The sequence below is a fragment of the Plectrocnemia conspersa genome, unplaced genomic scaffold (assembly GCF_051122295.1).
Source record: "Plectrocnemia conspersa isolate PC_06_02 unplaced genomic scaffold, ASM5112229v1 ptg000009l, whole genome shotgun sequence".
NCBI lineage: Eukaryota > Metazoa > Arthropoda > Insecta > Trichoptera > Polycentropodidae > Plectrocnemia > Plectrocnemia conspersa.
The window spans coordinates 25,477,959-25,505,133 of NW_028277173.1; the positions used below are offsets into that span (position 1 = coordinate 25,477,959).

General features: G+C 29.8%; 3 protein-coding genes and 1 long non-coding RNA gene across 6 annotated transcripts in view; 1 reads left to right on the forward strand and 3 right to left on the reverse strand.

Moving 5' to 3' along the window:
• The window catches only part of LOC148232413 (uncharacterized), a 267,931-nt gene that overhangs the window by 227,854 nt on the left and 12,902 nt on the right, over nt 1-27,175 (reverse strand). The gene's annotated exons all lie outside the window — the stretch shown is intronic.
• Nucleotides 752-1,958, reverse strand: LOC148232418 (gamma-glutamylcyclotransferase-like). Its single transcript, XM_088192343.1, has 4 exons — nt 1,831-1,958; nt 1,614-1,739; nt 1,334-1,467; nt 752-1,263 (listed from the first exon to the last, which is right to left on the reverse strand). The coding sequence occupies exons 1-4, from the start codon at nt 1,831-1,833 to the stop codon at nt 975-977; spliced, it is 552 nt and encodes a 183-aa protein (XP_088048469.1). The 5' UTR covers nt 1,834-1,958; the 3' UTR covers nt 752-974.
• Nucleotides 3,751-11,116, forward strand: LOC148232419 (apolipophorins-like). 2 transcript variants are annotated; one of them, XM_088192938.1, is made up of 11 exons: nt 3,751-3,825; nt 4,881-4,940; nt 6,996-7,076; nt 7,136-7,353; nt 8,092-8,331; nt 8,411-8,568; nt 8,636-8,805; nt 8,879-9,084; nt 9,235-9,480; nt 9,548-9,764; nt 10,014-11,116. In XM_088192938.1, the coding sequence occupies exons 2-11, from the start codon at nt 4,919-4,921 to the stop codon at nt 10,835-10,837; spliced, it is 2,382 nt and encodes a 793-aa protein (XP_088049064.1). In that variant the 5' UTR covers nt 3,751-3,825; nt 4,881-4,918; the 3' UTR covers nt 10,838-11,116. The 2 variants fall into 2 exon arrangements, with proteins under 2 accessions (XP_088049064.1, XP_088049065.1); XM_088192939.1 differs by lacking the exon at nt 4,881-4,940 and having other exon boundaries at nt 3,756-3,825.
• On the reverse strand, nt 10,924-20,861 carry LOC148232420 (uncharacterized). 2 transcript variants are annotated; one of them, XM_088192940.1, is made up of 3 exons: nt 20,694-20,861; nt 20,302-20,425; nt 10,924-11,864 (listed from the first exon to the last, which is right to left on the reverse strand). In XM_088192940.1, the coding sequence occupies exons 1-3, from the start codon at nt 20,703-20,705 to the stop codon at nt 11,380-11,382; spliced, it is 621 nt and encodes a 206-aa protein (XP_088049066.1). In that variant the 5' UTR covers nt 20,706-20,861; the 3' UTR covers nt 10,924-11,379. The 2 variants fall into 2 exon arrangements, with proteins under 2 accessions (XP_088049066.1, XP_088049067.1); XM_088192941.1 differs by having other exon boundaries at nt 11,248-11,864; nt 20,585-20,711.

The window sequence follows — 27,175 nt, forward strand, 5'->3', positions numbered from 1 at the left end:
TGAGTAAGACTCCTTAAATATAAGTAACAAAATTGATAATGTAGTTTGTAATATGATAGTAAAATTATTGTAATAATAATATGACAATTCTCATTAAATTTGATATTTTATGTCCAAGGCATGTTAACCAATATGTTTGTCGAAAATTAATTTATAATATCATCTAGATTAAGTTTCGTGTTGTCTTTCAAATAGACACATTAGAACAGTTAGATATAAAACTGATAAGTAATAAACAAGCTAACTGACTAATATATAATTAATGACAAGAATGTGTCAATCTACATAGTTAACATAGACTAGCCTACATTGGGTCTGTAGGTTCTCTTTTTCTCATTTAAAATTACTTTAAGATGAGAAAAAACGTAATGATTTCATGAATTCATAGAATAAGTAGGTAAGATAAATTTAAATAAATAAATTTAAATTAAATAAATAAAGATAAATTTAATTACAGCAAATATTATTTTACAAATGGCTTCACTTACCAATGAAAATAAGACATTACACAATGATTATATACTATAAACTTATTTTCATATAGTATTGGAATTCATTAGTTTTCTTTTTAAAAGTGAGGATGAAAATACATGGAATATTCTTTAACATTTCAGATTTTGTCACTAAATAAGCATAATTTGTAAATGTCGAAATATCTAAAAACTAGGTTTTTGTTAGTGGAAATATTTTTGCTTTGTCATTAATCTAACTATAATAATCAAAACATATCCTAATGATTAAATTAAAAAGATCCAAATTAAATCAATTTATTAAAGTTGAACATAAAACATATGTAAAAATAATACAATTTAACCTTCCGTTAACGACCATATATCAAATAATACCATTATTAATACATATTTACTTTTTAGTGTAAAATAAATCAGTTCCTTTAGAAATATAATTAAAAACAAAATACTTTAACGATTCAATACCCAATAGTTTCAATGTTAAAAAAAGCACAATCATTTGTACTAATCATAATCTGGTTTAATTTCCAAATCATTTCCCATATCTTCGTCATAATACCCGTTGTTCGATATTGACTTTAATTTATCAATATAAAATTCCGGTAGCTTACTCTCAATAGCACCATAAATTATAGTATTAAGATACAGCAAAGACGGTTTTTGTGCTGGAAATGGAGCATCAGGTGGAGGACAAAGCGTTCTTTGGTAAACTCTGCATTGAATTACTTCATCGTTCAAAAGCTGTATGTCTACTGTCTTTGGAAAATATATATTGGCAGCAACACCTTCTTGGCTATAAGCATATAATTTCATTAAAAATATATATTAAATTAATTTATATTCAATATATTCAGATTTATTACTCATCTAGATCAGCTAAATTAGAGTTATCTATCTCCCAAACTACACCCCAAACGCTTTCATTTAATTGAGGAACAATAGTTGCAGATGCACCACCCCATTTTATAGAGGAACCGATAAAATCTAATCTGTGTTCCTGAAATTACATCAATGCGTATATACACATCATGTACAGCCCGTCCAAGATATGAACGATCATCGTCATAGTATTGGTGAGAGAATATAATAGAATATAAGATGTATATATAAAATTTGTGTTAGCCGATTAATTAATATATTTACCTTTAGTTGACCGATGTGTCTGCGTATTGCAGTGGGATTTTGAATATGAATCCTTTTGGTAAGTAAATTACTACCGTATCCAAAATACATGAACGTTTCTTTGTTCATATTCATAAATCTGTTGACCTGAAATTACGAAGCGTTTAATTATCAAGAAAATAGTTAATATAATGGAAAGGATTTTTCGTTTGAAAAAGTGTGTGAATGTATTTTGCACCATTGGTAATGTCTAGAGAAGGTTCGAAGGATGCTTCGATTACGTTTTTCATTAAAGTAAATAGATTGTTATAATCCTGTCATATGATTGAAACATTGTTGCCATAGCAAAAAATAAAGACTACAAATAAATATAAATAAAAACATGGAAAAAAGTAATTAATCAATTTCTTATATTTTTTAATTACTCAAACAAAATAATAATCTTCAGTATTACACCAGTCTTTAAAAAAGATAGAAACACGTTTAAAAATAACTATTTAATAAAGGCACGGTTGTTTACGATTATGAAAGCGGCAGATAATTTCATTACCGAGTTAAATTATAATTTCTCTAGTTTTATTGTTTTGACGAAAATTTTTGACTTCTGAGAAGTGATAATTGTTTTTGCGCCCTTCTATTGACTAAAATTCGGTTTGAATATACTTTGACCAATACTCTCATATTAAAAGTCCGTAGTAATATCGGTAAGGATAACTATAATATTTTTAAAACATTGTGTAATATCGAAGTGCAGACAAACTATGGAGCAATATGCGAGATACGACGTTTTTTCGTATCTCGTGACGTCGCAATATACGAGATGCGAAGAAGAAATACAAACTTCTTCTTCAACTAATTTTTCTCTGTGAGATTAGTTAGCTTAGTTTGTATATTGTACTTGACCTAATGAAATTTCAAAAAGTATAATTAGTTATGAACAACATAGATAACAGAATATGGACGTGTCGCAACTGTAATATAGAGTTTTATAGACATTTTTGATCAGCATATAAATTCACTAGCACTTATCAGTCAAATTATATTTTGCTAATAGAAATATATATTTACTGGTGAAAATGTATTTGAACTTCACTGGTGAAAATATAAGTTCACTTAAAAATACACATTTATTGTTACGTTTATACATCGCATATAAATAAATAATGATAAGTATATAAATGTATATATTATTACCTATGGAATAGTTAAAATCCTATTACTATACTAATACTTGCTAGATGATTAATATAGTCACTAGTAAAAATATACATATATCTACAGGTGAAAATGTATTCCGATATGATTTCATTGAAATGACATATCAAAAAAACATATTTTTGGGGTACATAAGAGACTATTTTTTATTTTTTATTAGAGGGTTAACCCGAAAATTTTTGATTTAGAATCAGGGACGTCATTTCAGATTTATATAGGCTGGAGGCAAATGTTAGTCTGTGGTCGTTTTCTTTAGTATATTTCGATTGGATCAAGATTTTAAGTATTTAAATTATATTGCAAGATTTTAAATTATATTGCAAAGATAAACATTAAGATATTTTAATTGAAATATATTAACAATCCTCAACTTTTTAAATATTCGGGTGTTCATTTCACATGATACGAAAAAACAGTTCTCACACACAAACCAAGTTATAACATATCATTACTTAGCTTTATAGTATTTGTTCCGACAATTTTACATATATTTATGCATGGCCGAATAAAAGTGTGAGAAGAAAAGACGGCTATCTCCAAAGGGGAGAGGTCGCAACAGTATTGTTGATGTTTTCGTCGTAAAATATACTTACAATATCTAGTATTTAAATAAATAAAGACTTGTAAATATAATTAATGAAATACTATAATAAATAACATTCATGTTATAAATGTTATAAAATAATGATTTGATGTTCAATCGTTTGAAAAATACTATTTTGGTATGAAATTACTTGCATGATTGTATACAATATAATACACATCAAATATAAGATTTCTTACGTTTATATTTTGTAACCAAAGGGTTATTATTTATTTGCATATAATTGTATTCTAATCTATTTTTTATGCTATATAATATATTTAACGAAGTGAACTTTTTTATATTTGTAAACGACTATGGCCATAATTTTTTGTGTTACAATAGCTGTCAATAATAGGTATATTTTAAAAATAATAAAGTGCGCAGTTTGACATTTCTTATTGACAGACGATGTTTCGGCGATTCTGAAAAGAAGTAAATATGCTAATTGTGTTTTAAGATTCATTGTTGTGCGTAGATGAAAGATGGAGTACAATATGTGCCAACAAAATAATGTATCGTGTAGTGATAATTCATTTAAATTTAAATATGAAAGTATTGATATTGAATTAATAGCACATACTGAATTAATTACTAAAACAAATACACACAGACAATTGGAATCAGCAAGTTGAAGCTAGCAAGAGTACAAAGCATGCAATATGTAAATAGATGTAGGCGTGTAATATGAGAGAAAGAGTTTCAAGATAATCTGTGCAACTGTGTTCGGAAATACAATGAAAATGTTAATTATAATCAAATAAAAAAATCTACGAAGGACTTTTTTTCACTGGGCAATTAAATAAAACGGTGAATTCTTACGGAGTTTGATCAAGACTGCCACTATAAAAAGACGTAGACTTAATGATAGCTATCCAGAAAGCCGATACGATAATTAATTCATTGTCGTTTTATATTAAAAATAACGGCAATGATGTACACATTTGTAAAAAGTATTTTAGGTATACGTTTCATATTAGTAATGAAAGAATTCACCATTGCGGTATGTATCGGAATGTGAGAAGAAATGTGTGATGCCCGTTAGGTATTTTATTCAACATTTAATTTATATTTTAATCATCTTTTGAAAGAAAAGTGTCCGATTTGTAGTTCTCAGAAATCGAACATGAAATTGGTTTAAGATGAAGTAAAACAGACGTGAATAACTGATTTCAAAGCAGAAAAGATCACTACTTCGATTCAGTAAGCTAATTCTTTATTCAGTATAAAGAAATAGCTTCCAAAAACGAAGAAAATTTATTCATTTAGTAATTGAATCAAGTAATGTAGTTATTTGTTGTGTTAAAATTTATAATAATATTTTATGTACAAATGTTCAAGTTCATATAATATATTTAAATTATTATGTGTTAATTTTTGTTTTATTATTTTACCTACACACATTTTTCATTTTTCAGATTTTTTAATTTTATGTAGCCTCAATGCATTGACTTGTTATTTTATTTTTATTTTTTTATTTTATTTTTTAGATTAAATTAAGACCATCGTGGCCTAACAGGTTACCCCAATGCGCCACGATGGTCGATATGGTATGTATATGTATATGTATAGATGGTATGTATATTTTTTGATTTTTGACAAGCAAATTCTATTTATTTTAAAAACTACAATAGTAATTCTGTATTGTCTTCTGTTCAATAGTAGAAAAAGGTAAAAAAAGAACAGTGCAATTAACAAATCCTTTATTTTCTGGTTCTACAACATAAAGCTGTTATCGAACAATGAAATTTTGTTCACATGTAATAGGACACAAACCTTAATTAAAATAAATACAACCAATCAGAGTCAAAATTCATGGAGTTTAATTGCTTTCATAACGCCACTGGTTGTTATCGCGATTATTTTCTCTTGTTTTTGTCGAAATATGTCCAGTAAAGTAAATATTTTCTCAAATACTTGTTTTAAATATAAACATGTTAAACATTATTTGTAATACTATTTCATGATCTTTTATTAAATTTTGTATTACTATTTCATGATTTTTTATTAAATTAAACATTAACATAGATGATAATAGCAAAAGGAAGCAAGTTCTAGTAACATATTCTTTATTTGTTGCTTCTACAAATTATAGCTGTTTTTAAGCAATGTTTATTTGAAAGAGAATTAAAAAATGTTTTTTAACACATTCTTGTTTTGTGGTCTTCTTATACTATACATACATATGTAGACGCATTTTTAAGGAACATAATATAACTTACCCTTAACTTGAGGAGACTAATTAGTTACAGGATTTTGCCTTTTTTTGTAGAGATTACAGAAAAACTTAACAAACGGAATATTTAGCTTTAGGGGGGAAATAAAAATTTAGGAAAAATGATCTCTAACGTAAAAATCATTTTAAGATTTAAAGACTTAAAGACAAGACTTTTCGTCAGTACTTGTCAATAAATGTAATTGTAAATAGTGTCCCTTTGCTTAGCTAATTTACCTGAATCTCCGATGGTCACATACGACAGCATAACGAATACACGTACTTGTTCATCCCAAGCACTAAGATCGCAAATACTAGATTTGCCTTATTACGCTTTTAGCAAGTGTGACAAGTCTTTTTTCATGGTCAAGTTGTCTCGACATATACACATTTTATGTTTTCTTTTTTTTATAAAACCATTTTAAAACGTAATTTAGTGGATGGATGGTGACGGGTGGCAATTACACAGTTATATGTTGGAATATGAAACATATGCGAGTGAACGGTGGACGAGGTACTACTGGCTGTTGTCTTCCCGTCGAGGTCCACCAAAATAACGTGCCGTCACATCAGTGCTACCAGAGTGCCGCCAAGTTTTGGCCATATTGAATGAATACATAAATATATAAATAAGCCCCACAGTATGTTACTTCAAATCCAGAAGTGTTCCAGATAAATAAAAGCAATCAATCAAATATCAGCATTTATAGAGTTTAGTATTTTCCATAATGCTGCTGGTTGTTATCGCGATAACTTATACAATGTGTTGGTCAAAATAAGCCAGGTAAAGTACGTTGCTTTCTCTTAAAGTTTGTTATTGAAGCACCATGGATTAGGTTAGCTTAGGTTTAGCTTAACGGCACTAGTTGCTAACGCGATGACTTGATCTTTTTTCTGGTCAAAATAAGTCTAGTGAAGTAAATTACTTAATCAACTACCAAGGTTAACATCAAATAAAAATATGTCAGGCACTTAAAATTAAAATAAAAATCCTTTTCCTGACGAAATATCTATTCAAATTGAGCGAGAAAGATTAATATTCAACGTGCAATAATATACAATGTTTTCATTTTCATTTTACTTTAAATACATAAATGTGACTTGCTATGATTCTAATAAAGATAATACACTTATTTCTGTATTTATAAATAACATACATTTCACATTATAAATAGCACTCAAACACACACACACTTAGCGTAGGAGGGTCCATTTTTTATATGGATTAATGAACCAAACTATTATAAACAAGTTTTGATACCCATTATTCAATTATGTGTGTGATGTTTGTTTGCCTGTGTGGAGGAGAGACACCGTGACTCTTCCTTCGGTCATTATTATACAATCATTCAATCGTTGTAGTCTGTTAATGTACGTTGTTATTTGTCAGATACGTGCATCGGTGTTGAACATACGAAAAAAATGTTCGCACACCTTAGGACGGTAGTTTTGCTGGCTGTTTTAACAATACGTAAGTCTTCACATCTATTATGTCTTATTCATATTCAATAATCGATATGATCGTTTTAGTCGTAAAGGCGGACGACGACATAGGAGAAAAATGTGTCCCGACTTACTGTGGCGCTAATTACAGTGCGATATTCAAGAAAAACCACACTTATGTATACAATTATGACTTTGAAATACGCATGGAATCAAACAGAGAAGAAGGGATTGATCAAGACGTCTTCAATTTCAATTCGACCGTTGAAATATACGCAGATTCAACGTGCAATTTGATTTTGAAGGTACTGAAACATTTAAGGTTAACACGTGTACATAATAACGCAATTACAGGCTTTTCATATCAGGTATGAGATGTTATTGGACTGATTTTGAAAATGCTTTTGACAAAATATAAAATGTCTTTTTTTTTTGATACGAAAAAACTTGATTAATATTTAAAACTACATTAGTTTTTCTGTATAATATATGGTCAATTTTACTTTTGAAACGCTTTAGGCTCATCCTTTTCAACTCTTTTGCTTTGACAAAATAATCAAAAATCATATTTGTGATACATAGTACATATTTAATTAGTTTAAGACCAGTTTATGCCTGTAATTAGTTTATTGCTAGCAGTATATTTTAAGGCTAATCATGAAACATTGCTGTATGTATTATTTCAATCCAATTAACATTTTTATTAAAAATTACATGTTAGGTGTAATAAAAAATATTAAGTTAGGTTTCTATTGAAGTTGAATTTTACTTAGAAATATGGGTTACATAAGTATTTTATATTCATTCGAATGAATTGTCTCAACGGGAGTTCTACAATGATATTATCTCAGTCCGATACTGATTCTTCATTTTATTAACAAAAAAAATGTAAAAGAGATCACTGAGAATTATTTGAAACTTCAAATTCATATCGGAAATTTGTGCAGAATTATCACCTAAATTTCTGCATGATTCAGCATTAAAACATATCATACAGCAATGTTTGGTTTCCTACTTTAGTTTTCTTATGCCTTAATTAATAGATGGACGCAGTGAATTTAACGCCTAAAACTACAACGATGGATAACGACACAACGAATGAAAAAAGTATATCGGAACTATTAACAGAAAACCTACTGATCTTCCAATACAACAACGGTCAGATTACAAAGTTATGTGCTTCAAAATCAGACGTGAATTGGGTTCTGAATCTCAAATTGGGTATTCTATCTGCTTTACAATATACTTATCTTAACGTTACCGATAGTTACAACGTCATGGAGGTGAATATTTAATTAATCAATTGCATAAATGTTATAAAATATATACATATTTAATGCTCTTCTTTATTACACTTTTAAGACTAATTTATTAGGAGATTGTAATAGTGTGTATAAAATAAGTCAAGCCGATGGTTGGAGGGTTGTAAGGAAAGCAATCGATCTTCAAAGATGTTCTTATCGTACCGGCTTTGAAAAGGTGACTCGTAACTTGTTGGATGATTCAACGACTTTGATTGAGTATGATTTTTCTATAGATAATTTTATTATTTAGTAATTGATGTATATATTAAATAAATTATTATAGGAATACTCATAAATGCAGACATGTTTTGGGGACGTTAGGAGAGCCAATATTGATAATGTGCCGTGAGAACTATACGATTCAGCCCTTTGATGATTTCTCGACGAGGATGAGGATCAAACAGCAGATGGATTTAGATCGAGTGATTTTGAAGAATGGACCTGATTACAATGGTGTTTATTGAGAATGTTGAATAAAAAGTAACATTGTAACAAAGTAAACTAATGTTTGTTTCTTAAATTTCAGATGAGTTGTTCGAGACGTTAGAGAGTCGTCAATCTTTCCATGTAACTAACGATTCCATTAAAACAGTCAATGATGAAGAGAGTATCTTACAAGATATAATCGACAATTATGAAGATACTCCATCTATAAACTCTGATTTTATATCAATGTTGCAGTCATTGAAGTACATAGAGTATTCGTCGCTCAAAATTTTGGCACAATTACAGGTATTTATCAGTGTGTATGTGTATGGCCTGGAACGGAGTGTTGCCTTATTTTGTATACAATTTAAGTTACTCGAGTTGCCTTATTTTGTATAGAATTTGAGAATGCGAATATACATTATTGAGATGTTAATAATTAAATTATAATTATAGAATTTGTTACAAAATCAAAATCTATGGCCGAGCATTCAATTAGTATCATCAAGCTTAATAAACATATATTGTTCCAACAATCCGGAATGCTATGACGTTAAAGAAGTAAAACAAATAATGAAGATCATAGAATTACCTCTTAAGCATAAGTTTAACGGTGATCTCGATCAATTCATTGTATCACTAAAAGGTATTGGAAATGCTGGCATTTCGTACAACATGGATAAAATAGTAGCTATTATTCAGGTAATTTTTTTCATTTTATCAAATTCTATAATAGTATTCGTGAGGTAAATATTAGTGTTATTTTTAGGAAAATACATTACCACTGGTTATGAGAATGGCTGCTATTGATTCTTTTAGACGTATGCCTTGCCACATATCGAGAGATCATTTATTGAATATTTTTGCTAGTCAGGAAGACTATCAAGAGATTAGGATGAAAGCTTTCTTCGCCATGATGATCTGTCCGTCGAATATTGTTATCAATCACATAGCAAACGTTCTTTATTACGACAATGTTAATCAAGGTGTGTTACATAATTAACTTTTATTGCATAAAACATGTCATTACTCGTAGGCTAATTATTTATTTAAAAATAACGTGAAAACATATTGCAGTTTTGTCCATGAAATTCTAAATTAAAGTAGAACATTCTCGCATGAGAGTTCTTGAAATCCCCATGTCATATCTTCTTGGAATGACATTTGGAAGCTTTGGAAAGCACTGCAATATTATTTATACCGTTTTTATAAAATTATTTATTAACATTTTTCAGTTACATCTACTGTGTGGTTTTATTTATTGAATCTGAAGAACTCTCATACATTTGAAGAAGGAATAAACAACATATTATTGAATCAGTACATTCAAGCTAAATTTGAACACCTTTCTATTAGGAACTCATTCAGAATGAGGTCAACTATTGATAAAAAATTAACAATTTTCAATCATCACTCGCATTTGGATGTATTTGAGATAAGCATATTCGACGAGCTCTTCAATAAGTCTTATAACGTGATGCAGATTGGTGGTATGTTCAAGAGATTGAAGAACGCTTTAGAAGTCAGTAATGAACGTGACAAGAAATGCTTCAATAATAACAACCTGGATCAACATTTGGAAGATAACTTTATAGAGAATTCTTCACAAGAGAATCATGATAATGACGGATATCTCTATTTAAGAATTGCCGGTTTTGATATGTTTTATTGGAACGTTTCTAGTTTAAAGTCCACGTTGGAAGAGGTAAATAAGAACGATTTTATTTATAAACAGATACGGTTCAACAGAGAGTTTAATATATTGGATAACGTGTTTGTTGTGCCTACTTCCATTGGACTACCTTTAGAGGTAAGGATTTTTGGAGTTTCTTCAATCAGGATAAATAATACGATGACCAACAAACAAAGAGATCCGTGCAATGTTTTCCCTGAAAGTGTCACTGCAATTACATCAGATTTGACTATCGATAGTGTGATGAAGATAAGGCTTCACGATAGAGATTTTAAGACCGAAAATCATGAAGTGTCGAACGTCGAAGAGGAGATAGAGCAAACGATGATGTACGATAAGGGTCGTTTGATTTTAAATAATGTTTAATAAAATAATAAGTTCATGTTGTTATTTTATATAAATGATTTATAAACGTTATGCATTCAATGCATTAATTATTTTGGTACAAATTATTAAAAGTATATTTATTAAGCAATATATATAATATACAAATATCTGGCGATTATAATAATTATTGTATATAACTAGTTTAAATATACTTTTACGTTATAGATACATATTTACAGTATTATGAATTGTTTTATTGTTGTGAAAAATTAAATACATACATATGTAACAATATTATTAATAAAAGTTTTAACTCAAGAATAGTTGTTTTACAAATGATATAACATCTAAAATACCAATTGTCCATTTTTATCAATTGTATACTAAGATATATGTAAAAATATCTATGAGACTAAGTATCTATAAGACTTTTTAAATTTGTAATTTACGTTAAAAGTAATTATATCAAAATCTGATTAATATAAAACATCCAATTGGTGACGTTGTCAGTTATTAACTTGTAGAGTTTGAATTATTAGTTATCTATTTACACTAGTTATGTTTATATTATCATAGTTACTTTATTTTGTTCCTATAATAGATTCTATTGAAAATGAAATCTTAGATTTAATCGATTCATCCGTTACTTTATTATTGGACAATCCCACTTTTTCCATTTGCTTTGGTTGGCCAAATAATTGACGTTCATCTTTGCATCTAACTAAAGGAGAAGGAGCGTCTTTCAAACGGTCATCAAATGGTAACAGTCTGACTTGCTCAGTTTTTAGAACGAAATCTCTAACCAAAGAAGATGCCGTCATGGTGTTTAGATTGTGGTTTATTGTTATGTTTGAAAAGAATGGCAGAATATGAGGTGCTTGTTGAAGTTCTTGAAGACGAGGACAGTCTTGAAGCAGCTGCGATCTTAATATTGAAGGGTTTGGTCGCAAAGGAGAGAAAGGAATAGCTGGTACCGCGTCCAAACATGGATCTGCGAACGTCCTTCTTTTTCTCAATCTGTCGTTGATTTCTGGATCGTTAGTTAGTGGTGCCCAACGTTGATAACCTGATGAAAAAAATAGTGTTAAGTAAGATATTACTTGTCATTGATAATTTAATTGCACATGTGAATTGTTTGTAGGTTGTGAATCAACCGGCGGTGTATAAATATGCTTGTTGTCGTGCTTCGAATTGATAAAATATATTTTTTATTTTATTATTATTTACTAGTTAACAGTGATATTGCATCCATTCAGTGACATTGGGACATGCAATTAACCATGATAGAAGCATTAATCTTTTAAGTCAATTCTAGATACATTGAGTGACAATGTTTGCTACTTATTTATTATCAGAGCCATATTGGAAATTAAACTATTTAAAACGCAAAGAAAAATCGCTATAAATCATCGAAATTCTGAAAATAAAGATATTTTAACTTTCAAGTGTGCAGTCAGGATTGTTGCTTCAATCAGATATGAACATCAACTTTGAACATTACTTTGCTTTGTGGTAATCCATTTTTAATTCAGGAGATTTAAAAACTTTACTAGATAATTTGTGGCATTTTCTTCGCCCATTATTTTGTCAATTGATCATAATGAGCATGTTACAACTGACATACATTTTTAAATTCGTCTACTTTTTTTATTTTTTATTATTATATATTTGACATAATTATATCAGTACCTAACTACAAAAAAATATTTAAAAAGATACTTTTATGTATTTTTAAGTAAGACAAACTTAAAACAATAAAAATCTTGACACCTTGGTTTGTTAATAACGTTCATTATAGTCATAGTTTTATCATTAGGTCATAGTTTTCTTTAAATTAATAGGTAATGCCATCTTTTGAAGGGGAAACGGTGAATGTTTTGATATTTTACTATATTCACTTGTTACTTTGTTTTCTTTGTAAGGCCCGGACGACGGCTCCCTTTTGTGCTGGACTATTGTGGAGGCTTTTTGTGGAAGCACTATAAGTCAAGGGCAAAGCCCCGGAATTGGGTCCGAAGGTTTGTTACCACTCTATCACCATTTTTTGAGCGCTTTATTTCGTCCCAAGAAGTGGCTTGGCGTTACAATAAATCGCCATTGAACTATCTGGAAAGCCGCCACACAATTTGGTTTCAATGTTAGAGCTTACATTATACTTTTTTATGATATTTTTTCATTATGTTGGAGCTTTAATTATGCCTAAATTATGACATTTGAAATATGTTTTCCGCCCTAGTGATTAAAATAAAAAGCCGATAGGTTGTGTATATGTGTATTCAACTTGCACCATGGGTGGGAGGGGGGGGGGCTAAAGACCAGTAAGTTTTCGTTTTTTTTTAATATTTCCATTTCATTAACCCTTTGAGTAGTGAGTTAATTTATACACAATTGTTAATTTGTTAGTATACACCTGGGAGTGAGTTAATTTTATGTATTTCTTTCATAATTATTTCTGTTGTTATTTATTTATTATTATTTTATATTGCATTTATAGTAAATTACAGAAAAAATCAGTGATTTGCAACGATTTATTGCTTTGATTTAATTTACTATTTTTTGTATTAGTGTATTTTAATAATTTTAAATCGTTTTTCTATTATTAAATTTCGTTAATTTATTTTAAATATATTTTAAAACATTATTCGAATTTTGTGACATTTTTTTAAACAATACAGAAGCTCTCAATATTTTTTTATAAAATTAATTAAAAACACTGTTTGTTATGTTCATTTATTTCGCACTCATTAATTTATTGATATTATTTTATATAAAAATTATATATCAAATTAAAAAAAAATCATATATGGATATGTTTTTTTATGGTTGAGTAGCGTTCATATTAAGACTTTTATAACAACATTATGAGGAATGAAGCATATCTAAATCGAATTTTGGTCTATAGGTGGACGAAAAACAATTATCACTTCTCAGAAATCAAAAATCCATGTCAAACACAGTAAAATCGTGTCGACGCCGTCGCAGTGGGAACGCTTGTTGTCGAGCCTTACCACTGCAACACGCCGATACGATTTTACTGCTTTTGACGTGGATTTTTGACTTCTGAGAAGTGATAATTGTTTTTACGTCCTCCTATTGAGCAAAATTAGGTTTGAATATACTTTAACCAACACTCTTATGTCAGAAGTCCATAGTAATATCATATTTTTAAAACAGTGTAGTATCTAAGCGCAGACAAGCTATCGAGCAATATATGAAATGCGACGTCTGTCTGTACTTCTTCTCCTGATTATTTTCCCTTGAGAGATGACTTGGCTTAGTTTGTATTTTGGACTTCACCTAATGAAAGTTTGAAAGCTAGTTTTAGAGCTTTCATTAGGTTAGGTTTGGGTTTGAGAGCAAATTGACGTTTCCCAACTGTCAAAAATTAGTTGCATATTATTTCACTAGCGCCTATCAGTTAAATTATATTTTTGCTAGTAGAAATATATATCTACTGGCAGGGGCGTAGCTAGGAAGATCCTTAAAATTGCCCCCCCCCCCATAGATTTTTGCAAGGTTATAAAATTAGCATTTCTTAAAATAATAAATTGGTTATTATTAAGCTCTTGTTAATCGTGGATTAATATATGTTTTAGTGCATTCAGGGTTAAGAACCACACTAGACGATCCCATCGCGAATATGCCGCCTTCAAGCAAGTGCCGTCCGGGGCGGCCCGTCCCCTCCGCCCCTCCATAGCTACGCCACTGTCTATTGGTGAAAATGTATTTGAACTTTACTAGTGAAAATAAAACTTCACTGAAAAATACACATTTACTGTAACATTTATACATCGTATGTAAATAAATAATGCTAAGTATTCCGGCCAAATTAAAGGGGGGAGGGAGGCAAATACCCCCCTCCTAGTAAATATTGTTCCTAACTCGCACTTCAAATTTTGTGAGAACTGTGGGTTTATTCAGAAAGTAGGACGCAGCAATAAAAATACACATGTAAACAATGCATTGGTGCAATACTGGTTAAAAAATTAGTACTTTCAAATACATATTTTTTATAACTCTCCATCGGTACACATAAACATTTTTAAAATATATGTAATCTAGTAGTGTCAGATTAATTGCAGAGACGGCTGCTGCTTCTCAAAATACGAAAGTGTCTCTCAAACCATTTATTCGTTCTCTCACATAAACTTGAACGAATAATGAAGAGGCTTATTTAGCCCAATTTACCTGTATTATCAAATTTTGTCCATCTAAGCATACATGATTATGTTTCCAAACTAGCACTTTACTATTTGTTAAGCTAAATAACATTTGAATTATGAATTATGAAAAATAATAGGCTTAATGACGCCGCCAGACTACAATGTGCACCACTCGTGAATCACATGCGTATTTTTTTCGCCCCATATGCAGCAATTTTGGTAATTAATATTCCCAGAGAGATGGAAATCGGCTCGTCAGAGAAGATTTTTTTCAAAAATTAGCATCATCTTCCTACTGCTCTAAAAGCAAAACTGCGTAAATTATTCGCTGGTCTCTGGGCTTCAGTTTTTGTGTTATCTGAATTTAATATGGTATAGGTGCAAGTTCAGATGCAAAATGTGCCAAAGGGAATCGACAATTCCGGATCTTTCCCACTTTCACTTATAGTAGCCATATTCTCCCTATCTCTAACGCTTCTAGTTTCTTTAAATTTTCTCGCTATATAATTTAAATTAAATTTCCTGCAAATTTCGATACACAGTTCGTATAAAATTGTTATTTATGTAGAACAATTGAACAATTTTAACGCATTGAGTAGTGGATAAGCGATCCTAACTAACACGCGTAATTATTGACAGCTGTTTGATTTACAGTGTTGCCAACACAGGAAACTCATAAATAAATACATATTGTTAATAAATTCATTATACCCAAGTTGAGTTATAAGTTTATTATAATACAAGTTTTAGAAGCTGTATTGAAAGATATGCCAAATGAGATGTTACAAGCAGAAAAACAATACTATTCTCGGAATTTTTGTAGAATTCACACATACCCTGTCATACGATACTTCCTCAGCATATAAATTCTGGCAGTGGGGAAATACGAACCGACAAATATTTGAGTTTACCAACGATCCAAAGAGGGGTGTTCTAACGATAACGGTGCCACGCTGTCTGTCTGCCGATGGTTAAAAAAATGAAGCATAAGCTTGTTAGAACTTTATTTTTATACTATTTATATAATATCTACATAAATAAGAATTAAGATAAAAAACTTAATAAAAATAATACAGTTCTAGAGAGACGAATTCTATCCTAAAAATAAACATAGTGACTGAAACACTGTTTTGATAGGACATCCGACACCTCCAACAGAAAAATAAACAAAAACATAATTTTAATGGGTATTGAGTTTGTAAATGAGAGCTAAACTAACGTCGTTTAGAAATTGCCATATTGTTTTTTTTTTTGTAAGACTAAACTGCGACTATAATTTAATTATGAGGGTTATACATATATTATATACTTTTGCAATTTGCATTATGTTTTAGAAATAGCAAGTTATACATGTGAAATTATAAAGATTGAATCTTTTTTAGATATTCGATAAATAAATTTTCGAAATCCAAAGAGGATCACAATATCTAATTTAGTGATTTTTAAAATAATAGCCCTGCAATGAAAAAGTTTCTTATAATTTTTATTGCACAGAATAAGCATTTTGTATGTTTATAATTTTTTATTTTTTATGAATGTGTGAAGCGTGGCTCAATATATTGCTCATCGCAAAAAACAAGAGCAAAGTCGAGTATGAAAGTTGGTTTTTAATATGTATCAGTACAGATTGCGTTTTGTCTGGAACAGAAGACAAGACCCAAGTTGTTTAAAATGGGTGTATTTGTATATTTTCGTGCTTTCAGATATTTAATAGACGCGTGATTGTTTTGGTGGCTTAATGTTGAGGATGGCCGCAGTTCCAAGAGTGCTCCTGTTCGTCGGAGAGAACAGGTGGTTGCAGCCGGTGGCCTTAACGTCTCGAATCAAATGTTTCCTTTTGCGAGTGGCCAGGATTGGTCCAGCTAAGCTATAAAGTCTCATCTTAACGACCGACACCGCTATAAACATTTGTTTATCGCTAAACACTCAAAGACCGACCGGGAATAATAAGCAAGTAATACTGTATGTGACGGAGAGTAAGCGTTATATAAAGTATATAATCAAATGCAGCAGCTACCAATAGATTTATATTCTAAAAGTATTTTATAATTCCAGATTCTCCTAGATTTTCCTAATCTCACGGATGAATATAGTGACATATATTAAACATAAGTTGTAATAAAAGTTTAAAATCAATAAAATATATGATACATATTTTAGATACTTAGATTTCAGTCTAATGTCTCACTTAGTAGTTTTTATTATTTATTAGCGAATAAATGCTTTTGTTAATAAATCACAATGTACTTCTATGACGTTATAATCTTCTGTTCAGGATCGCAACGGTAAAAATTCGATTGTCTGCTTCAGTCATAAACGAAGTCGACATTTTCGACATGAAGTTAAAATCGCATAGTTTCACAAGACTGTACTTAATTCCTATTTTTTTCCACTATATTTTCATTTAAAACTTAAAATATTATCGTTTTCTGATTCGTTGAGATGTACGAAAGTCCCCGATTCATATAAAAAAGATTAAAAACTTTAGTATTGTGATTTTAGCCAGAAAAATGCATGGCATTTAATGAAATACTATGAATGTTAATAAAATTAAAATATTAAAAAAAAACGGCCACTGACTAGCGAACTTTTACCCCCCGCCCCTCACCGGAAAAAGGTGAAATGACATCCTTGATTCTAAATCAGGAATTATCGGGCTATCCCGCAAAAAATAATCTAAAAAAACGGTCTCGAATCTATCCTGAAAATATTTCTTAAAATATGTCATTTCAATTAAATCTTATTGGACTACATATATATTATTACCAGTGAAATTATAATTTATCTGGCAGGTGTTAGTGAAATTATATGATTTCAACTTTTCTATATGTAGTACCTAATAATACTGATCATTTTTTATTTACATGCGATGTGTAAATGTTCTATTAGCTAAAATATAATTTAACTGATGAGCGCTAGTGAAATTATATGCTATTTTAAAATGTCTATGAAAGTCAATTGCTAGTTGCGAAACGATCATTTGCTGTTCAAACCAAAACTATTAAAATAATATCTTTTACATTCTGATCAATTTTTATTAACATGCGATGTGTAAATGTCACTAGTGAAGTCCAAATACATTTTCACCAGTAGATACATATTTCTATTAGCGAAAATATAATTTAACAGATAGGCGCTAGTGAAAGTATATGCTACCATATATTGACTATGAAACTTATTTTTAACAATTGCCAAACCTAAATTTGCTGTTCAAACCCAAACCAAATCTAATGAGAGTTCTACAACTAATTATAGTTTTAAAATTTTAATTAAGTCAAGTCCAAAATACAAACTAAGTCAACTCATCTTATAACTGGGCGAAGAAGTACAGACGTCGTATTTTGCATATTGCTCCATAATTTGTCTGCACTTTGATATTACGCTGTTTTAAAAATATGCTAGCTATCTATGCCAATATTACTACGGACTGCTGATATGAAAGTATTGGATAAAGCAGGGCTTCCCAAAATTTTTCAGCGACGGAACACTTGGCAAATCCGAAAATTTTGGTGGAATACTTGGAACATAGTTTGGGAGATCATGGGCTAAAGTATATTCAAACCGAATTTTGGTCAATAGAAGGGCGCATAAACAATTATCAATTCTCAGAAGTCAAAAATTCACGTCAAAAGTAATAAAATCGTGTCGGCGCCGTCGCAGTGGGAACGCTCGGTAACGAGCGTTCCCAATGCGTCACTTAGTCACTATATAATATATAGTTCTTAAATGTATTACCTTGATATTGGAAATTAAAAACATTTTTTTTGCAGTTTGTGTAGTCTAGTTACTTTGCATAATGTATAATACTTATATACAATTGATTTACTTGTGATTTTCAAGAATTAACATTTCGAACTGCTTATATTGAAATTATTTGAAATTTTATTTCGTGGATATATATATATATATATTTTTTAGGACATTCAGCTTAAAAACCACATAGCACGAAAGCTCCTTCCATTGTTAAAATGCAGCCCGCAAGCAAGTACCGCCCGGGGCGGTCCGCTTCCCCCTCGCTCCTCTTAAATACGTCAGTGCATAGATCTATACTAATTGCACAAATAATACGTGATTTAAAATCTGTTAAGAAATTGTATTATATACAAAGAAATGCGCGACATTTTTTGATTCCTTTTTTAGGTGTTTGCTCTTAAATGGAACGCTTGCAGTTTAAAAAGAAAATTCACTTTGACGTAGAGTAAGGTTGTATTTATCTAATAATTCTGAAGAATCGCCTTCTGATTTATGTACGTAAATATAACATGGGTGGTACTATATGTTTATTAGAATAATTCATAATAAGGCTGCGCCGACGGGAACTTTAAGTTTTTATTTTATAAAATATCTTGAGTAGGGATTGTTCTATTGTAATGATTTTTTTTTGGTTCGGTGATTATTTCGCAAACGAAAATTGCGCACAACGAAAATTACAAAGAGCAAAAAATGATCGATATACACATATGTATATTTAAGAATACGTCACTATATATATATAGTATATAAAAAAATAATCTCTGTATATATAACATATGTTAATATGATTTTAATTAAAAAATATTTTACAATTATATTATTAATTTACATTGATATGATACACTTACATTTCCTTTACACAATTTTTACTTGAAAATAGAGAAAAATATAAAGCAGATGGAATTAAAAGTAATATATATTTGACAGTCAAATAATCACATAAGTTCAGAATTTTCGCTGTGTGAAATTTTCGTGTGCGCAATAATTCGGTCACCGGTTTTAAGTATAAATCGCTATATTTCGATATTGAAATGCTGAGTAATTAAATATGACGCAATATAATTTGCCCATGGATTAGTATTATGTAGAAAAAAAATAATTAGAATTTATATAGAATCAATGTTACGCATTTTTTTACGAAGCCTGAAGATTTATTTGTATTATGTTTAGTTATGTTTAGAAAGCAAGCGTATAAGTTGCTATAAAATGTTAAAGATTAAATAACAATTTAATAGTTTTACAAATTGGCTCACATGTTGAGCAACAAGAAACAATTTAAAAGCCATTCTTTGTTTACCAAAACCAAAGTAATTCCAAAGCGTTTGTTTATTTTCATTCCAACAGGCTATTAAAACCAACTAAACAGTGGAGAAATCGATACATGCGATTTCGGCAAATGTCTCAGAATCGAATTATTTTGGTACGTGTTTGATGTATTAATATATTTCAACAATAGTGTAGGACGTATAGTGAAAATAATATTAAAAATAATTAAGCTCGTGATGATTAATGAACGCCAAGTATCAAACTATGAAACATAGACATTGGTATGCGAAAGTGAGGAATATTTTTTATAAATTAACTCACCATTAATGATATCATTTGCCATATTAGCTTGCTGTAGAGATCTCAACTGCTTTTGATACATCCTTTTCTGAGCCAACAGAGCAGCTAATCCTTCATGAGAACACTGCTGTCTTCTCAGCGCCACCTGATCAACGAAAGCTTATTATTTTATAACCATTTTATGATATATTTATACGCTTATTTTCCAAATGGTAGACACCGCTAAATTATGCATTACGGTGTCTGTTTTCTTAAGCTAAACTCTACTACATTTCGCCGTCATTCTATCAGAGACATAGACCACCTGTCGTATCTTCAACCGAAAGTAAGTCGAACCAAATGTCTTCCTGTGATGTCATCTCGCGGCTGAGGTTTCTATCAAAACATCGATTGCTAAATCTGTCATAGAATACCTGAGCTGCCATGACTCTCTGCCTCTCGACGACCAGTCTGCAACTGGCACATGTGCATTCTCGCCAATGACAGACTCTTTTGTGACCTTTCAGGCACGAGATTACACCGTGGTTTCTGCACCTGGCGCACTTCGGTGTCCTGAGAAGTCTGCGTGGTCGGCTTTCCGATGACATCTGTTTGATGAAAAAATGTTTATGTATTTCATCGTATTCATAACATAATTAATCTGGTACATGGTGTTTGCATTGCTACAAATCGGTCTTTTAGAAGATTCAATTGATGATATATAATATAAACATTGATTTAATCTGTTTGAGTCCTTGAAAATATTTTTAGAATTAGTCATATAAAATGGATTCGCACGTTCAAAATTATTTTTTTTTTGATTGAAAAATTTACATCGACACATTATAATTAAGGATTGCAATATCGATACCGATATTGTGGCAAAAATTGACCTTCGGTATTAACGGTATAACAAAATAAAATACCGATAGTACCGAAAATATTTATTTTTTAAATTTTGTACATTTTATTTGTAAACGATTTATCCATTGCTTAGAACTACGAAAACGACGATGCCCATACTGCTTAAAAGCAGAAGATAATAAAATGATGCTCACTGTAGAGGTAAAATAATATTGTCCCTTTTAGTCCCTGATGACCGAAATATCGACCTACTCTGCATACATAAAATCTCACATCGCAAATTAAAAAAAAAAATTTAATGTGGTTGATCTTTTTTTATGATTTGCGTGATTTGTCAACATAAAAGAAATACATTTACTTTATCTCATGTAAGTCTAACAGTACTTAGGCAGTTCTCAGTAATTCTGTAATGTAACAGAGAAATAACCGCGCCCTTTTTATGATAGGGATGGCTAGCGAAGTGAGGTATTGCATACACATAATTCTTTCTACTATTTGTACATTTTTATCTTCATTCAGGCAATTATTTTACCCAAATATGCTTCACTAAACATAGGCATTAAATATTATCAATAAGTATATCTCAATAATTAACGGCGCCGTCGCTTTTAATCTAATTTCCATGAAAATGTAGCTTTTAAATAACTCCGTTTTAAAAATCCATGTTTTAAAATAGAAATATTAATTAAAGTTATTTTTTACATATTTGTATCTACATAATTCTTGCGTCCTTTGCTGATCATTTTATTTTCACACCTAGATGTTTCACTATTCCTCAATCGTTGTTATTCATAGAAAATAATGGTAAAAAATGATAACATATATTATCTATTTGAAAAAAAGCACTAGACAAGACTTTTTAATAATAAAATTTTAAAATATACGACTACTTAAATAGCCCTAAGTTCACCAATAGATCACAAGCGCGAGTTTATAAGCTCATAGCGTGAAACCAGTCAGTTTCTAATGTAATTAAATATAATAATTGGTGACTTTTAGTTTGTTGTTTTAATACTTACTTCTAGGTATTGTTTGTGTCTGATTGACTTACCCAGTTGCTACTGGTTTACCCCGTTGTAACGCATTAGGCTTACGCCTTTTATGTTAGAACCGAAGAATTAAAAAAATTTCGCTACAAAAAGATTAATTTTTAAGGATTTTAAATACAATATATTTGAGTTATGTTCCTTTGATTTAATTAATATAAGCTAATATGTAAAAATATACTGAAACAAAATAAATTAGTTATTTTGGATGATATAATTAGCTATTAAGGAAGCACATCATTATTAGTTTTAGAAGACATTTTAGGGGTTTTTAAGTAGCCATAAGAATCTGCCAACGACAGTGGTTTGGTTTGCAGCAATAAACAGTAGATATCGGCAGAACACCCAAAATTATACAATAGTTACAAAAGCCTTTTGAGTACTAAGTACCATCAATAGCCATTAATTACAATAAAAAATCATAAATTAATTTTCTTTGCAAGCATCGAAAATCATCTAGAAAAAAATACTGATAAGCATTATTTGAATTATCATTTGTAATTATCGTACATCCACCCCGCAACTTTAACTACGACTGAAGCTAGACCCAAATGCAGTTGACTCTTAATTTACCACATCTCCTATTCGTACAAGTTTCTTCAAAAGATGATAAAATATGTTATAAATCATATAAATCCCATATTAAATCGCTAAAATTAAATGTTTTAGTTTTGTTTATATTTTTTAAAGCTAATAGTGACGCATTATATCATTTTCCCGCTGAAATTAAACTGCATTAATTTTTTTATGTTATATATAGACATTTGTAAGAAAATATTTTCTGATTTCAATCTCTCTTTAATCTAATATGACTTGTAAAATTTTAAATTCTTTATATTAAAAAAGCATATAAATATATGTGTAAATTATTTTATTTGTAGTTTAACTTATAATGAGTAATAACATAAATAGTTTAGAAGTGACTTTGATCTCATTTATCATTAAGAATATTATATCTACAATTTTCTAATCGCTACAGTTTTTATTCTAGTCCATATTTATCCATAAATGTGATCAAAAAACTCATTAATTAAAATCTATGAAAAAGCTCACTTTAGTATATTTTCTCAATTTTTCCGATGTCGTTTCTTCTACGATATTAGCACTTTTCATTCAAAACATAACTTAATTATTATAATTATGACACTCGAACGTCAATGAAATGAATCGACACTATACATCACCACCCGAAGACATAATATATACTGAACTCACGATGAGTAAAAGCTTTCATCGGAGGGCGGGTCTAGTTTTTTCACGTGGGCGTGCTCTTGGGAAAATTCTTCGTGTGATTGGTCAATACATTTACGCTACATTATTGAGGAAAATTATAATGTAACAATCTGAAAATTAGAACATCTAATCAAACTATGTTTTCGATACATATTATACTTAAGATTCAACGTTAAACCCCAATATATAAATTGTCAAAATTTACGTTCTTAGAATCAAACATTTTATTAAAAACGAGACTTCATAAGTTATTATTACATAATATCAAACGGTCAGATTGTATAGATAGGGGTTGGTTACTCGGCGCATCTTCGAGGGGTATCTATGTATCAGATTATTAATCTCATTTGGTGTTGATTACACCCTCAAGTGAACGATATCGAATTATTCCATTGTCCGAGTTTTATTATTATATTATATTGCTATTTCGTGTAAAACTAAATATAAAAGTAATATTATGATTACGAATAATTTATTAGTATATATTCATATGCATGTTTTAACATACGATATGTTTGTGCGTGTAATAGGTGTTGAGTGTTTTGTATTTCATGTTTGGTTCTAGATGAGTAGAGGTGTCAAGACGTCTTAAAATATCGCATAGTTTACTAAAATACTATACACATTCATATGTACGAACGTGTGTAAGTATTTTTTTTCACAAGATGAACACATGTCACATTAATGACACTAGTATCTTTTTTTATGATCGTGTTTAAATGCTTTGAAAATTTCAGTTATGTTAAAATATTTAGGAATATTAACTAAGATTCATAACCATAGCCTGATATTTTTTTTAATACATTATTATATATTTCTATGACGAAAAATATTCAGTTCTAGATCAAAATGTAGACAATCACAATATTTATTTTAAGTACGGTTTTAGTAATTCGATTCGTAAACTACATAAGATTGGATTTTTTTTTTTTGCTTCTCTTGGATATATTTTCAATTCGTCGTGTATTGAAAACATAGACTGGTATTTCGGCACTTCTTCACAAATATTATAAATCCATAATCACGGTGAACAGGCTTTAGTAGAATAGCAACACGGTTTTCTTCCGCATTGTACCATAGTCACTAATATATTAGACTCCTTTTAAGCACTCGATTCTAAAACCCAAATAGATAGACTTTGGAAAACCATTCGACAAAGTTTGTTAGGAACTTCTTCGTAAACTGTAGTGATCAGTATGTGAGCTATGGTATTACTTCTGTTCTTTAATCTCTTTATCAGTGACATACAATTGAGTACATGAATATGTATTATATGCTGATGACCTAAAAGTGTTTCAATATTTGTACAAATGCGGATTCATTGCCTTTACAGAAATACATGGAGTCACTGTGGAGGTTTTAATCGATAACAATATTTAGAATCTCAGCAAAGCGAAGTACTCCTTTTTGTTGAAGAAGACTGAGGATCGTATTCGTATTATTATTTGGAGTGTGTATTAAATGAAGCAGTTGCTAACGTTGCATAGAGTGGTGTCAATTTTCAGCTTTATATTGCAGATTGTAAATTGACTTTGAAAGTCGCGATTGCGTCTCTTGTTCTTGTTCGTTGTGACTAGAACGTCAGCACTCAAAAGTGCTTTCTATTACAGGATGTTTTCGGTAATAACTATTAAGAGCTGAAACACTTTATATAGTATTAAACCAACACAATAGACCACTGGTATAAGTCGGTGACTATTACCTGACTAACCTAGGTTCGAATCCCGACTGAATCTACGCGTTTTTCAATTCCTGTTGTGTCTGGAAAATATGAATTAGTGATTATTTTATAATTATAATTTCGATCGATCATTTCAGATTAGGGTTTCCTAGATTTTTTCTGAATAATTGAAATAAAATCGAGCAAGGCGTGCATAGTGACATATATTGGTTGTAAGATGTAATAATAGTTTATAATCAATAAAATGAACGTCAGTTATTTGAATACTTTGATTTCAGTCTGGTATCTCACTAGTTATTTAGTGGTTGTTGATTATGTTTACCCCGTTATAACGCATTAGGTTATCGTATGTCATGTTACATCTACATCTACAATAAATATTGAAGTAGTGCAATTTTTTGATGCTGTTTATGAATTTATAATGGCTATTATAGCGCATTGGGGAAACCTATCACAATGGTCAGATTTGTAATATGTAAAAGATAATAATATTAAACAATGGTTGTAAGACAGACTCACTGTTCTCTAAATATATATAATGAATCAAGATTGATTCGAATATATTAGACAAGAAAAACTTTCATTGTTTTATTTCCATTCATAAAGATCGTTATTATATATAAAATTATTTTACGACTCTTCTGATATATCACTCAAACACTTTTATTTTTTGGTACTGTAAAGAGATTTCTTTTTTATCTATAAAAGTTTTTTTAAGCAAAGTTCAAGGTTAACGAAATTACAATACAATAACGTCGATATGTTTCTAATACTGCTTTTTCTACTATAAATATTTGAATAAGTTAATATACCTTCTTGTGTATATTATAATATTTTATTAAAATATTTATGTTTGATAAGTGCTCTCGTCTAGTGTTGCATAAATCCAGCAACAATGGAATTTCATATAACAGTGACTAATATTTGATGTTGAAGTTTTTTAGCATTTATTTTTTATTTACATGGTTTTCGATTTAACTTTGAATTTTAAGTTTCTTTTTATTTAATTAGATAAAAAGTGGAAATTAGATTCATTAGTTATTTAAAAATAAGCTTCTTATTAACGGATTTGAGTGTGATATTTGATTTTTAATTTAGGGAAGTATTTAGTTATATTTGTGTTGCAGACAAACTAAGGAGCATTTTCGTCATTTGTAATGAGTTGTTTTTTTGGATTTGTAGCGTTTTTCTATGTTATTTATTTTAGAAGTAACTATAAACAAAAAACTGTTTGTTGGTTAATTTTTTAATGTTCAGGTAACTTATTTTAGAAGTTAATTGCAACACAATGTAGTATAATGTATGTCACATTTAGGAGAAAATATTTAAATATAACTTAAATTATATTATTTTTAGTAAAAAAATATTGAATTATTAAATATTGTGTCTTCAATAATAAAATTACAGTTTTGAGACAAAAATAAAAATGTATCGCTCCACGACCTTGATTCAAATTTAATTTTATATGAGAGCAGTGACTGAAAATTTTTATGATCGCTGTATTAATTATTACGTGTTTATGCACTCCTATACGCTTGACGTACCACTACTCGTCGTCTTTCGGACAGCAGTGAATATTATTATTAAATGTATATGATAATAAAAATTTCTGTGGCTCGTCATATACTTATTAGTTTGAAAATCACTGCTTTAAATCAGGGGTGATCAAGCTCTTAGTTCGAAAGAGTAAAATATGAGTAGAATAATAATTGAGTATTTTTTCGATTTTTTCAAGTACTATTTATTAACCGTAAGAAAATCGAATTTATATTAAAACTTAAGAACAAGCGGCATAGGCCACGAGAAATATGAAATTGGGATTTAGCGAGGGTACTGCTAGTCAAAAAACTGTAAGACGTTGGCTCAAAAATTTCTTACTTGCGATTTTAACCTCAGAAGACCACTTCATATAAAACAACATAATAGTTGTATTTTTACAATAAACATTATTTAGGAGTCAATCGCGCGTATCAAAGAGCCGAAAGCGGCTCACGAGCCGCGGTTTGCTGAGCAATATTTTAGCAATTATGGCTCATGTCAATTTGACCGCTTTGTGAGGATATTTTATATTCGCTCTATAGCTGCAATTTTG

Coding starts and splice junctions, on each gene's coding strand:
- LOC148232419 (XM_088192938.1), top strand. CDS start 4,919: ATGCGCCACGATGGTCGATATG. Junction 7,354..8,091: donor CGTGCAATTTGATTTTGAAG/GTACTGAAACAT, acceptor CTTAATTAATAG/ATGGACGCAGTGAATTTAAC. Junction 9,085..9,234: donor AAATTTTGGCACAATTACAG/GTATTTATCAGT, acceptor TTATAATTATAG/AATTTGTTACAAAATCAAAA.
- LOC148232418 (XM_088192343.1), bottom strand. Junction 1,468..1,613: donor GACACATCGGTCAACTAAAG/GTAAATATATTA, acceptor ATGTAATTTCAG/GAACACAGATTAGATTTTAT. Junction 1,264..1,333: donor AATTTAGCTGATCTAGATGA/GTAATAAATCTG, acceptor ATATGCTTATAG/CCAAGAAGGTGTTGCTGCCA.
- LOC148232420 (XM_088192940.1), bottom strand. Junction 11,865..20,301: donor GGCAAATGATATCATTAATG/GTGAGTTAATTT, acceptor TTTTTTCATCAG/GTTATCAACGTTGGGCACCA.